General features: G+C 40.0%; 1 protein-coding gene across 1 annotated transcript; it reads left to right on the forward strand.

The window, feature by feature from the left end:
- Nucleotides 1-11,312: 11,312 nt before the first annotated feature.
- Nucleotides 11,313-12,545, forward strand: LOC104425089 (protein LURP-one-related 15). The gene is made up of 3 exons (XM_010037678.3): nucleotides 11,313-11,612; nucleotides 11,728-11,958; nucleotides 12,147-12,545. Exons 1-3 carry the CDS (start codon nucleotides 11,388-11,390, stop codon nucleotides 12,288-12,290), a joined length of 600 nt encoding a protein of 199 aa, XP_010035980.2. The 5' UTR covers nucleotides 11,313-11,387; the 3' UTR covers nucleotides 12,291-12,545.
- The last annotated feature ends 15 nt before the right edge of the window (nucleotides 12,546-12,560 follow it).

Raw genomic sequence — 12,560 nt, forward strand, 5'->3', positions numbered from 1 at the left:
AACTCCGCCCGGCGATGCGACCGTGCCGTTGGGCCATGTAACTAACGTCTTCGACACGGGTTCCTCCATGGCTTGTTGCGTGAGTTAGTAATGCACGTGCCCTGCTTCTCCATCATGCTCGTCGCACACTTCAAGCCACGCCACGTATCGCTCCAAGCGCTCTGAGAGAGAGAGAGAGAGGGGGGAGGGGGAGGGGGACGGGGGAGGGGGAGGGAGAGGGAGAGGGAGGGAGAGGGAGGGAGAGGGAGGGAGGGAGGGAGAGGGAGAGAGATGATTCATGCAGCAAAGTTTGCTAGGGTTTTATAAGAGAAAGAAAGAGTTGATGGAGCATTCAGGACAGAGAGGTGAGGTTAATGGAAGCTTAGGTGGCGTGTGGTTTAGCTGGGGACCGCCAAAGGACGTGTCCTCGGGCAAGACAGCTCGTCACAAACATGCCGAGGACCATCCTCACTCCATTCTTTTATACATCGGACCCCAGCTACGAACAAAATCCTGCCTGTTTTCCCAATGCAAGAAGACGTCCAGTACACACGTATATGAATTTGATGGCTGTCCAAAGTTATACGATTGTGAAGTCCATGATTGTATAAAGGAGATGTAAGGAGACGATGGGTTCATGGTCGAGTCTCACAAAAAAACATTTAGCTCAAATAAATTTATTGCGCGTGGTCAATTCTGTCCGTCCCATCAAACATTGAATTTATATGATTCTTTTTCCTATACACCTTACGTGGAAAAACCATCTTATTCGGCGCCTCCAAGCCCTCACCTTTTACGCCATTATCACCAATGTACATCTTTACCGCCCTCCTCGAGGATTGCCGACTAAGACAATCACGTGCCAAAAAATTAGCAGGGCTCGTACGGATCCCCCTGTAAAGGATATATTTCTCTACATTCCAAAGCCTTTATCTTTTCATTTATTACTAGAAACATAATTTATAAATTGAGCCTGTATAATTTTCTCTTTTCCCCACCTCGTCAATCCACCTTTGTCGTCGCCTCTCATTCCTGAAGTTTCCGTCACCCACCATTCACCATGACCACTTGACAACGAGAATGCCACCACTTTCTTTTCATCAGTAAATAATTGCCAAGACAGGACAAGAAGATCCAATCAATTACTCAAAACTCTTGTCCTAATTACACTCCAAACCATAGAATATGAAAAAGAATCCGGAATATAATGATCACTGTACACATTATAAAGGGAAAATCAACCGTGTAAGATCTACTTAAACGACAGATTCGACGGTAAATGTGACACGTCTAGTTCCCATTGAGATGCTTTTTCGTCCTTTTGCCTGTCAATTTCAAGACTTTCATCTCGAAGTTTTAGATGTTGTGGTCTATTCTCACGTTCGCATGGCAAAAAAATAGATAAAATCGACAAATCTACTTTCTTCCTTCCGTCCATAATTTGAATTATGAGAAAAGAGGAGTGTTTTAGACGTAAATGTAAATGAAATGTGGTTGGGCTAACAAGAAATCAATTATGTTGAAATCTCTCTCCCTTTATTTTGCTTTGCCACATCCTATTCAATATGATACATCGTATTCTTAGGACTTACTAAAACAACAATTACGACACGAATCCCGATGTATCGTGATCGACTCTACTTATTAACTCGGCCATAGAATTAGTCTAGCTATGGCTACCAAATATGATATTTTCTATTGGGTAATTTTCTCGACCTTCCACCCAATCAGGCACCAATTGCATGCATATAACTTATGATCAAATAGACTCACTTAAAAAGGTCGTTTCAATATCCTTGGTGAAAACTAAAGAAGCGAAGATTGTCCCCGCGTTGCGTTGGCACACATTCATTTCCTGCTCAAGCATATCCATCCTAGAATCAAAACCACACCTACTTCTGAAAGACAATAAGGGCCTATTTAGTAACACTTTCTGGGAACAACTAATTCTATGCTTTTATTCCCGAGAACAAAAGAAGAACATAAATCAATTTGGTAAATTTTTTGTTCCTATGAACAAAAATCTATTTTTCTTTCCGAGAATAGATTTAGAACAAAATTAAAAAACAAAATTAAGAAACAGAAAAAGTTAAACCTTTTGACTTTGTTTTAGTCCTAAACCTTTTTTTTGGTGTCGAGAAACCTTTTTATGTAACATGGAATCAAGTGTAATTTTTAATATTTGTATATTTTGTATATTTTGTATATTTTGTATATTTTTATTTTCTTTATTTTCTTTATTTTCTTTATTTTCTTTATTTTCTTTATTTTCTTTTCTTTTTCTTCTTCTTCTTTTTGGCTCCATCACAACTCGCCGCCACCTCGCCAATGGCTGCGATGGCGGCCTCGCGCCGCGGGCGAGGCTCGCCCTCGCCCGGATCTCGCGAGGTCGACCAGGCCGCCCTCCAAAGGGTCGAGCCTCGCCCATGGCCCGCGAGGGCGAGCCCCACCCCGGCTCGGCGCGAGGCCGCCGGACTCCTCCCCGACTCCGTTCTCCGATCCCACCTCGCCCTAAGCCCCTCCTCCACTCATCGGCCGAGGTGCGTCTCTAGGGTTTACGTGAGCTCGGGTGTCTTTGGTCGCCGGCTCGGCCCCGGATTTCGCCTGTTTCTCCGCGGCGGAAGGGTTCTCAGGCAAGGCCTCGCGCCGAGGTGCTTGCCCTAGCCCATGGGCGAGCGACCCTCACCACGTGAGGCGGGCCGAGCCTCACCCGCCCGGGCGCGAGCCCCTCGCCGCCACCTCGCCGGTGGCCGCGGGGCGAGGTGGCCGCGAGGTCAACTCCCGGCGACCGGTTGGAGGAAGAAGATGACAAGAAAAAAATAAAAATGAAAAATAAAAAGAATAAAAATAAAAATAGAGAAAAATAAAATAAAAATAAAAATATTTAAAAATATTAAAATATTATTAAAAATTGTACACATCGCCGTCAAGCCAAAATTGGCCGGAAATGACTGAATCACAAGGCTTCAAATCGCACAAAGCCAGGTTTAGGACTTGTCGAACATGGAATCAAGTGTAATTTTTTTCTTTTCTCGTCTTTTCTTCTATTTCCTCTTCTTCTCTTTCCTTTTCTTCTTCTTGGCCCAACCAATTGCCAACCATCACCATGGCTAGCAACTAGCCACAAAGGAGGAAGAAGAAGAGAGAAGGAAAAAGAAAAAAAAAGAAAAATATAATAAAAGAATTAAAAATTAAAAGAAACAAGAAAATTTAAAAATCTTACCAAATTTTTATCCCAGGAATAGAAATTTTAAACAACTACTAAATGCTTTCAAAAGTTTATAAATTGTTCCCGGAAACAAAATATAAAAGAAATTATTTCTAAGGATAAATTGTTCCTTAAAATAAAATAGTTACCTAACACGCCCTAAACTTTCCCGTTCATTGTAATGAATGTTAGTTGTCGATTTGAAAATTCTCACGTTCAGTGTGTAAAAGCCATTCTTAACATAATTTCACGCAAATTGATCCAAGGTACAATGCAGTTGGCCACCTTCCATTCTCTCTACATGGCTTGGATTGGACACAATCAACTTGTCTCTTGTGTCTAACGATTGTGTCTGAATATGCCCAAATTACCTGGAATTCCACTGATCCCCCCGACAGCGATGTAACTAAGGAAAGTATTATTATCAAATTACACTTAAAGATCGGGAATAGCCCGGCCATTAGAAAAGCAAGATACACTAGAGATTGCCCTTTTGATCACACCACGGAGCATTACCTCAGACACGTCAACTCGGAACGCATATCACCTTCCAGAAGAAAACAAAAGAGATGAACAGAGAAGTTCGAGAACATGGCCATTGAGTGGTTGATGAGTTGATGTTGGGATGGTCGTGGAAGGGCAAAAGAGAGAGATACAAAGCAATGGAAAAGTAGGTGAAGTCGCCATTAGACACACTAATCCACTAAACGAATCGCAGAAAAACGGAACACTTCCTAGAAATGGTGGAGACAGATCTTAATGCAGATTTCTTAAGCCTAAGATCTCGATTTAGAAATTAAATTATTGGAGTTGGGGACCCATCAGAATGTTACTCCCGTAACATCATGGTCCCAAAAGATTGTTTGAATTGAAGCCATCGTTGCCTGATAATTTGTACGAATTCCACGACTTCACTGAGAGATACCGCCATTATGGGTAAATGATTGGGATCTCTCTCTCTCTCTCTCTCTCTCTCTCTCTCTCTCTCTCAGCTTGCCTGTAATTGTCAATCATAGGTCGATTGAATTTGGCAAGTGGGTGATGTTCTTTAGGGTTTTTAACGCAAAATTTTCTACCATAAGGGCTCCAGGATGAGCAGGGACATCGACGTGGTAGATTTGAATTAGTCCTAGATTAGATTATGGAAAATCAGTGCCATCCGTGTCTGAAACAATGGATTCTAATACATAGACGTGATTTAGACCTGTGGTTGACCCCGTTCTTCGAAAATGTTCCAACTGGGATATAGCTTTCAAGCACCCCAAAAGTGATACTTTTCTTGTCCAAGCACGAGTCTCCATTTAAAGAAAAGGATCATTTTTTCCGTGACAATAGATTTCTTAAAAGGCTGAAAAGAAAAACATTTATTTGTTAAAGAAAAAGTTGGTAAATGGCACTAATTAAATAAATAAGAATTTTTTATTCAATAGAATAATATTTGATCGTTAATAAGTAGCTCCAATGAAAATTGGTAACTCAAAACTTGTTGGTAATTAAACCACTAAAAGTTGATAAGCTGCTCTAATTTAATTTGGTAATTTCATGAGAGAGTTAGTGAATTCGAAACTTTAACGAGTTGAGTAAAAAGAGAAAAGGTAAGTTGGTCCAAAAATCGGTAGTTTGCAAACTACAAAACAAGTTGGGGATTCCATAAATAAATAAAAAATTGAGTCGTTAATAGCATACTCAGAACAAAATCACTCTTCATTTATCTTTGCCAATAGTTTTTTTTTTATATATAAGCAACACTCATAACAATTTGCCTCAAGGATTAAAATCCCTTTTTTGGCCTTTTGTACATGGAATGATAGAATTCTACCCTGATCATTACAGAAAGTGCAAAAATGCGATTAGTTGAAATTAGACCTAATGCTAGGTGTGCAAAGACTGCTAAAGTTTCTAGCTAATGGTTATGATAGATTACGTGACGTGCCAATTAATCGTTTATATTTCTAAATTGTCGAACGCATGTATTGTATCCTGAATCAATCGGCCTCAACGCTAATTAAGTTTGCCATTTTTAGTTCGATTTTCGTTATGTATACACATGATACGACCGTCATATTGAAGAAATCTCTATCGGAGCTATCTAATCAATCTCTAATGCTCTATGGGATGGGACAAGTAGCACCATCTAAGTGATTGACGGGACGATTTAACACATCTTTTTGTCTCTTATCAGTGGAAAAGAACAAAGAAAGATTATGAAGGATCTCCTTACTTGGGTTGATTAGGGGACACTAATTATGTCAAGATTATGCAATGGATGACGTCAACCTTTGTCTAATTCTTGTGCCCCTACTCATAGTTTGATTGCGCTTTTTGCCTGTTTTCTTAAATCTATTTTTAAGCTCTGTAATCAACCATGTTGTCCCATTTCTAAATTACAACAGACGTCCACAGATGATTTCCAAGTTTGCACTTACAACCACACTAATTATACTAGACCCTAAGTCATGAAGATTATTTGGCTTCCCACATCTCACGAACATGAAGCTCAACATAGGTCGAGATAAGATATTTGAGCATTGTACAATTGGTGATGCTTAGATGAGTTTCACGGACCGAACTATAATTGGGCACTCCCCCCTCGAATTCACCTTAGACATTGCTCCCACCTTCATTTAGCAACCTCACATGTTGAGCAATTCATGAGACGCGGGTTGTCAGGCGTTTCATATTCCATTTCATGACGGTAATGCCTTCAAATTTCTTACATTGGACTTTTTGTCTATGGACCACACGAGAGCGCGGCCATCAATGGTCCACGCGTTCGACAGGTCCAAATCTAGGAAAAGTGACTAAAGACAAGATCGCCGAGGGTTGATTGATTGGTCAAGATAATGCCTCCACTTGCCAACGCCTAATTGCTCTATGTATGAGATTATTGTTGAAAAAATAAGCAAATAGTTTCATCGTCAGTCCCACATCCCTCCTTTACAAGCTCAATCAATAACGATGACCCTTGCAGGGATCAAGTTGATTAATTAATTAAAATTTAGGTGAAAGACCGATCAACTAAACCCACTTAGAGGAGAAAAGGGGGTTGTCTTCTGTGTAGAAAATCAGAGATTCCACGCTTTGCTGCCTGCTCATCTAGAACGGATCACATTAAGTTAATCGGTAAACCTGTGCATTCCGTGGGCATTTTCCTGCCATTGTACTGGTTTTCCATAAATATTAATTGGTAAAACTATTTGCAATGATAGATACAACGATCCATAGAATTTTTCATCTTTCGAATTAAATTACGCAATCATGCAAGAGAAATTGAGCACGTAACAATGTTATGAAGTCCAATGCGACAACACGGAAAAATGCCCAATTGATCGCCAATGGCTCGATTAGCATCACAAGAGCCGGTTAAGATGTGGATGGAAGCAGAAGTGCTAGTCGACAGCGATATCAACGAAAATGACTTGGTAAACCTATTTGCAGTGACAGATACAACGATCCATAGAATTTTTCATCTTTCAAATTAAGTTACGCAATCATGCAAGAGAAATTGAGCACGTATCAATGTTATGAAGTCCAAATTATGATTGATATTGCTATGCGACGACACGGAAAAATGCCCAAGTGATCGGCCAATGGCTCGATCAGCATTGCAAGAGCCGGTTAAGATGTGGACGGAGGCGGAAAATCACTCGAATGTTGGAGTAGTAAGTTGGTAAAGTATGGTCAGTCAACTTAAGAGACTAAGTGCTAGTCGACAGCGATATCAACGAAAATGACTTGAGTGCTGGAGTGAAGAGTCGAAGAATATAAACCAACCTGGTTAATTGTAGAGAAGCACATGAAGTAACCATCAAATAAGTAGAGGCAATGTAATAGTCATACAGCAGAATCGATAATCTTGGATGCTATAACCATTTGTAAAGTGTCACTATATATTAGGAGCTAGTTAGAGCATGTTTAATTTCTTCGTAACATCCGAAATGTAATTTGTGGATGGGCTCGATCGACACCCTGTATTATGAGAAGAATAAATGAATTAAATGTTTCCGTTCCACATGTTTTGAGTAAAGGCAAAGGAGCTGAGAAGATCCACAAAAGCCGGAAGCAACACGAAGCTTGGATCCGAGGGAGTATACACTTATTGGGCCTAGCCCATTACTTGGTACAACCCAATCCCATTTGCGGCCACAACCGATGGGCACATTCCGAAACCCAGGTTTAGACCACTTTCTGTTATCGGGCCTAGCCCAATGCTTTATGGCTGCGTTTGTTTGTTCGAATTATGTGATAAAAATGAGATGGGATGCAATTTTCAATACTCTATATATCGTTTGATGCATGATAGGATAAAAGCCCAACTTCTATTATGTGGGTTTGGTTTGTGACGCACGGTAAATTCGTAAACTAGTCCTTTGGATTGTGTTGCATCGACCTATTAGTATTAGCCCGCTAAGTGAAAATTGGTTAAACGCTTTTTAGAATAGACCATAGTTTCTCAGTCTTGCATAACTCGAGCTCCTGAGATCAATTCTTTTCTTGATACACCCAGGATGATAGGACCTCCCGATATTCTATCGATTCGAATGAGAGACTCAAGATTATAAAAAGTGATAAATCACGACGATGATGGAGGGAAAAATTCTGCAGGTAGTTATTGATGGCAAAAGTTGATAGCTCTAACGTTTAGATAGTTGAGCAAGGGGAAAATTATTCAGGAAGTTCTCAACTAAGTGAACAGAATGTAATTAGATTTTAAACTCTTCAATTGAATCAAATGACCATTATCGTTGTGCTTTGAGTTTTAACTTGAAATGAATAACTCCTCTTCAATGTGCTTTAATTATTAATAGGGAAAATGATACAAATAGTCCTAAAAATTTGGTTAAATGTGCAATATGGTAAATGAATTTTTGATTTATTTAATGTGACTTTGAACTTTAACCAATGTGCAATATCGTTCTTAAACTTTTAATTCGTTCAATGTTGTTCTTAACATTTCGATACATGATCAATTTAATCTTTGAACTTAAATTGAATCCAAGGATATAATAATCCAGAAAAATTTCAGGAGCAACATTATATCTTGAATTAAAAGTTCATGAACTATTTATATGATTATCCATTTGCAATCTGAATGGGACGTCCTGCCAACTCTCCTCCACTTTCTTCCCTTTTTCCGGACGTTATCAAATCCCCATGAGATAACCGCAGATTCTCATATCCTTTTTCAAAAATGACAATCAAAATCCATCCCCACTTTACTCCACCCCCAATCACGGGCTCGCGACACAACAGTCGTGGCAAATAAGCATGAAAACATCTCGACACCATCATGGAATTTGCCAGTGCGAAACGGTCCATAAGCAAACCACACGGCAAGGAAAATCCGGCGGCAATTGGCCGGGAAGACCGACTGTACTTACTTTTCTTACGAATGCGTAGGGCCACAAGTCGATTGAAAAAAATCTGGACGCACTAGCGTCGTCGTCGAGCCCGAGCCCGTGCCCCTGGCCCGTCCACTTTTCTCAGCAAGATCGTGGTGCAGGGGGACCGTATCTCGATTGGAACTTTGCCTGTTTTTCACTAGGGGAATCGTCGTCAATAAAAGACGAAATCCACGGAAGATATCCAAGAGCTATACGACATGATGAGAACACCTCGCAACTCGCGCTTAACATCCCATGTTGACCAGCCCAAAATATCTCCGTCCACTTCGCACATGGAATGAGCCTCTTCTCCACCCGTTTTCAATGCCTCGTTCGATCTTTCCTAGTCTTTTAGATGCTGCTGCTGCAGCATGCTTGGCCTATCCCCACCACCGGCTTTCTTTTCCAATTTTCAGGATGGGGTCGAGGGAGTTCGTGGCAGCTGGTGCTCTGCGATTAGTTGGGTGGACGGGGACGTGATACTTGGGAAGTGCCGAGCACTTTTTTCGATGGGCAGAGTTAGGTGGAATGATCGGTTTCGCACGTTAATTTACTCGAAGCGCATCAACTGTAGATGCTAATAAATCGAGATCTTTTCGTTTTGGTAATCCCGCTTTATCTCTTTGATCCTTGGTAATCACTATCTGACTGAAGGTGATTAGACCACGCTGATTTGATCTCGTTTTTGATGAATTAACCAAAGTTTCTCACGTACGCTTTCGCTTCAAAGATTACAATGATGAAAATGCAACTTTCGAGGATCCCCTTATCCGGGCCTTTAATCCGAGTTACTTGGAAAAAAGGGCGTATTGACTGTACTTAGCATCCCTTATCGTCTTTCAGTTCATCTAACATGTTTAAAGAGTCTTATATCCATACAATCCAATTTCCCCTGTTGCTTCGGACTTTTCGATTAGACTTTTCGACATCCTTGTTGAGCTTATGAAAATGCTCTTCTACCATAACTTGAGAGATTCTTCAAGACAAATCTGATGAGAAATGAGGCTTATAAGTATCTAATGAATCTGTAGATTTGACTTATGACTGACGATGAGTCTAACTTGCTACATAATTTGATGGAGCTCACACTCAAAATTCTTTTTTGGATACTCTCCTTCTAACTTTTTTTTATCACACTTACTAAAAGATACATGGATTACGTTGCAAACGTGCAGCAAAAACCCAATACCTACATCTAGGAAAATCATCGAGTGAGAGCCCAAGTCTGTGTCTCTCTATATATCTAGTTGAACTCAGCTTCACTGAAAAGCTTAAGCTAATAAGTTATAGGCTAATTTACATATATTAACTACTCCACACCACATCAATTTTTCGATGTGAGATTTCTTTAACACAACTCACACAGGTATATTAACAAATTGGTTTGAACAACACGTCACGGATACAAAAACTTGCATAAAGGGTTTGTGTTTTTTTTTTTTTTCTAAAGGGGAGTCTCGTGTAAATTTAGTGAAAAATTACATATTCAATTATACGCTTATTATGCAAATGTCAATTTAGTCTTAAACTTTCTAATCTTGTCAATATGGTCCTAAATCTTTATGCGAAATTCTCATGTAATCTTCCAACCAATTGCTATCGACGTCATATAACCGATGATGACTAGTTACTACGGCAATTAATTGAAATGACTATATCGGAATTTTCCGCAAATGTTTAAAAAATTACATTGACAATTTTGCATCCACTATTGTTTAGGAATCATGACTAATCAGGAAATTCTTCTGCATATTCCATGTTATGTATGTTGGTCCGATTCATTCGGATGGCTTTAGATACTAACTACGTTGGTCGTCTGAATTTCTAATTGAGATATGATTGAATAGGATATGATATGAAATCTTGAGATTTTTTTATATCATATCCATTTGTTGGTGAATCGCAATACTAAAATCAAATATGTTCACATCACATCATGTACATTTTTTTAATATAAACGGCATATAATTGTAAATGAACATAAATGTTCATAAACGGAGATTGTGAAAACCTCTTATAACATTATTCCTTAATTTATTTTTATTTTATTTTTCCTCTTTGTTATATTATTTTCTTTATTATTTATTTTTCCCATTTCATCATTCTTTAATAAAATTTTATCAAATAGTAAATTGTACTAACATACCTAAAATACAAAAATACCTAAAATATACAATAAATATAAATATTTAATTTATAGATTGAATGTTTATTATAAGATAGAATTAAAGTTGAATATATAAATTAAAATAAGATTAATGAAAAATAAATTTTTATTTTTTTATTTTTAATTTCTTAAATTAGAATTCAAATGTTATTTATATTGAAATATAATTTCAATTTTGTTAATTTAATAAATTTGTTATTCAAGAAAAATAACTTTCCTATTATGAATATTAAAAATCATATCCACCTTCATCAACCTTCTTTATGGATAATTTTATCATATCTATATCTTCCTTATATCCGACTTAATCCTGCCTTGGGCAAGCACCAAATTTAAGATAGCATAAATCATATCATATCCCGAATTTTATCCCGACTGACTGCCGAGCGCAATCTAAGTTTCTTCATTACTGCTAAAGTTTTGGCAATTGAACGAAAATGTTGACGAACAAACAAGCGCAAAAGACCGCAACTTCACTGGCTTCAGACGTGACCACCGCGTTGCGTCCACCGCGTTGCCTACGCTACGCGGTCAACTCCCCTTTCCTTTTCACAACTATAAAAAGTCCTCATATCATCGGAGCGGATTCACCAGAGTCGCTTCAGAACACCTCTCTCTGTCTCCCATATCCACACGCATACAGGTTAGGATGATGTCGCAGCCGGCGGCGATCCTCGGACCCCAGTACTGCGTTCCCCAGGTGGTGGACATCGCGATCGTGAGGAAAGTGATGTCCTTGGCGGACGGCAGCTTCGTCGTCACCGATGCCAACGACAACATCCTGTTCAAGGTCAAAGGGCGCTTCTTCAGCATCCACGACCGCCGCGTCCTGGTCGATGCCGCCGGGAATCCGCTCGTGACCCTGACCGAGAAGGTTTGATGGACATGCGTATTTGCTTTGCTCGTCGCTTTGTATTCCCATTCTTTCGCGGCACTCGGGAGTCGAAATCTTCGACGTTTATCCTTCGTGCGGTGTTTATCGTACGCAGATCATGAGCGCGCACGATCGATGGCAAGCTTTCAGAGGAGACAGCACGGACCAGAAAGATCTGATCTTCACGGTGAAGCGCTCTTCGATGATCCAGTTGAAGACTAAACTCCATGTGTTCCTGTCCACCAACACCACCAACGAGCACGTCTGCGATTTCAGGATCGAAGGAAGCTGGCTCGAACGATCCTGCGTCGTTTACGCCGGAGAATCCAACAACGTCGTTGCCCAGGTTGGTCATCGATCAAATTATCACTCTGCAATATAATGTTTACCGTTGTTTAACATGGTTTGACTGTTTCAAGATCTTGTTACTTCTTTAGTCAGCCAGATACACATGGAGTGATTGTTAAGTTAGATCCGGCGTGGACGAACTTATGGGAGTCTTGAGCATGACTGATTCATTTTTTGAAATCGCAGATGCACAAGAAGCACTCGGTCCAGAGTGTCTTGCTCGGGAAGGACAAGTTCATGGTGACGGTGTACCCGAATGTCGACTACGCATTCATCGCCGCGATCATCGTGATTCTGGACGGAATCAACAAGGACGACAGCGGGGACTGATCCAAAGCCCTCGGCCTTTTTTTCGAGGTAGCATCGTATGGTGTGGGTATGGTGTGCGCGCGCGCGAGTGCTCATAATGGAACGTTCGAGACTTAGCCGGAATCCGATCTCGTGATCATGTCATTTCGATCACAAAATAATCGGAGATCTGCGAGCTGTAGAATGCATTGGTAATGAATAATTGTTTGGGCGTGTGTGACCATGATCGTGTCAAAATGAATATCAATTGAGAAATGTTCAGAAATTTAAATGCGAGATTCGTCCTTCAGA

This window comes from Eucalyptus grandis, chromosome 11 (assembly GCF_016545825.1).
Source record: "Eucalyptus grandis isolate ANBG69807.140 chromosome 11, ASM1654582v1, whole genome shotgun sequence".
NCBI classification, from domain to species: domain Eukaryota; kingdom Viridiplantae; phylum Streptophyta; class Magnoliopsida; order Myrtales; family Myrtaceae; genus Eucalyptus; species Eucalyptus grandis.

Excerpts from the sequence above, each read along its gene's own strand:
- LOC104425089 (XM_010037678.3), top strand. The coding sequence starts at position 11,388 with ATGATGTCGCAGCCGGCGGCGATCCTCGGACCCCAGTACTGCGTTCCC. Across the intron at positions 11,613-11,727 it reads TCGTGACCCTGACCGAGAAG|ATCATGAGCGCGCACGATCG; the intron begins GTTTGATGGACA and ends TATCGTACGCAG. Across the intron at positions 11,959-12,146 it reads CCAACAACGTCGTTGCCCAG|ATGCACAAGAAGCACTCGGT; the intron begins GTTGGTCATCGA and ends TTGAAATCGCAG.